Consider the following 1398-nt stretch of genomic DNA (forward strand, 5'->3'; position numbering starts at 1 on the left):
ATATTTATTATAAATCATTTATTATTTTTTAATAATTAATTGACTTAATTAACTTATTATTAATTGCTCGTTATGAACTCGAATGTGTTTTATATTTTCTCAGCTCGTTTCACAATTATTCTATGGTCTAATAATTCTATGTCTTGCCACAAATAGAAATGAAATCTCTCAATTAATCAACTTGTGTTTGATGATTTGTGAATCGATATTATATTATGAGCGATCAACTGATAATGACGACTCTTATGAGTTATTTCTTAGTCGTTCCATTTCATCTAATGCTTCAGTGTTACATGGGGTCTTACCTGTCAACTTTGAGCAATCAAGTTCTTCAATTCGAATACCATCCAAAGATCTGCACTGGCTAAGTGCTACATACGCTTGCCCAGCAGCAAACAGTCGAGAGCCCAGATAAATGACTGCATGATCAACTGTAGAGCCTTGCATTTTATGAACAGTCGATGCCCAACTTAGGATTAGTGGTAGCATTCGTCTCTCAGCAGTTCCATAGCTGTACTTAGCTGGAAATTGAATCGATTTTGGGTTAATTACGTGATCACCATCTGAACCGAAATTAATACGGACTGACGGGATGTCTTCCGCGTATACTTGGTTCCTGCGAAAATTTGGCCATATAATTTCTGTAATGAAACCCATATTGCCATTTACTAAACCTTTTGACACGTCAATGTTCGACCTTAACATCACTTTAGCTCCGACGAATATTTTCAATTCATTAGGAAGACCTCCTGTTTTATTGATATCATTAGGTATCACAGAGCTTACGTCTTGATTACCTAAATTTCGTGTAGCATCAATGAGTTGGTCTTGTGCTTTAATTGTGTAGATAGTAGTTCCTTTATCCTCAAAATGCTGAAGAACTTTTCATTATGTCTAGCAACTTGGTCATTTGTCGGATAAATTCTCAAAGCTTTTTCAATTGAAAATTCTCCATTAGTATCTGTTGACACTTTCTTCAGAAGAACTTCAGCATGTTTAGACGTTAATTCTCCAACTCTTAGAGCGTTAAGCACATCTATAAATGTCTTGTCTCCTTGTTGACGCATGTTTTGTTTGAGTTCAAACAGACGGAATTGCCGCCACAAATGTGTAGCGGGTTTCATGTGTTCTGGCTGTCGAAATACTTGATGTCCTCCGGACAGGTGGTAACTGCATTAGATCACCAAAGAGTATAACGTTTATACCTCCGAAACAAGCGTTCGGGTTTTCAGTTGACGCAAACGAGAGTCGATCATGCAAAAGCATTTCATACGGTACCATAGAAATTTCATCTATGAACAGAAACTCGACGTTTTGCCATAATTGGCGCATCACTCTCAGATAATTACCAGTCAGAAATGGCATGCTAACAATTACTCCATCTTTTTGTACTGGTAG

At 36.8% G+C, this 1398-nt stretch overlaps 1 protein-coding gene across 1 annotated transcript; it reads right to left on the reverse strand.

Moving 5' to 3' along the window:
- Positions 1–243: 243 nt before the first annotated feature.
- Positions 244–657, reverse strand: LOC123273900 (ATP-dependent DNA helicase PIF1-like). The gene has a single exon (XM_044741381.1). It carries the CDS (start codon positions 655–657, stop codon positions 244–246), a length of 414 nt encoding a protein of 137 aa, XP_044597316.1.
- Between the last annotated feature and the right edge of the window lie 741 nt (positions 658–1398).

The sequence above is a fragment of the Cotesia glomerata genome, unplaced genomic scaffold, assembly GCF_020080835.1.
Source record: "Cotesia glomerata isolate CgM1 unplaced genomic scaffold, MPM_Cglom_v2.3 scaffold_16, whole genome shotgun sequence".
Taxonomy (NCBI): domain Eukaryota; kingdom Metazoa; phylum Arthropoda; class Insecta; order Hymenoptera; family Braconidae; genus Cotesia; species Cotesia glomerata.

What these genes read in the sequence shown, in the direction of transcription:
- LOC123273900 (XM_044741381.1), bottom strand. Translation starts at nt 657, where the DNA reads ATGGGTTTCATTACAGAAATTATATGGCCAAATTTTCGCAGGAACCAA.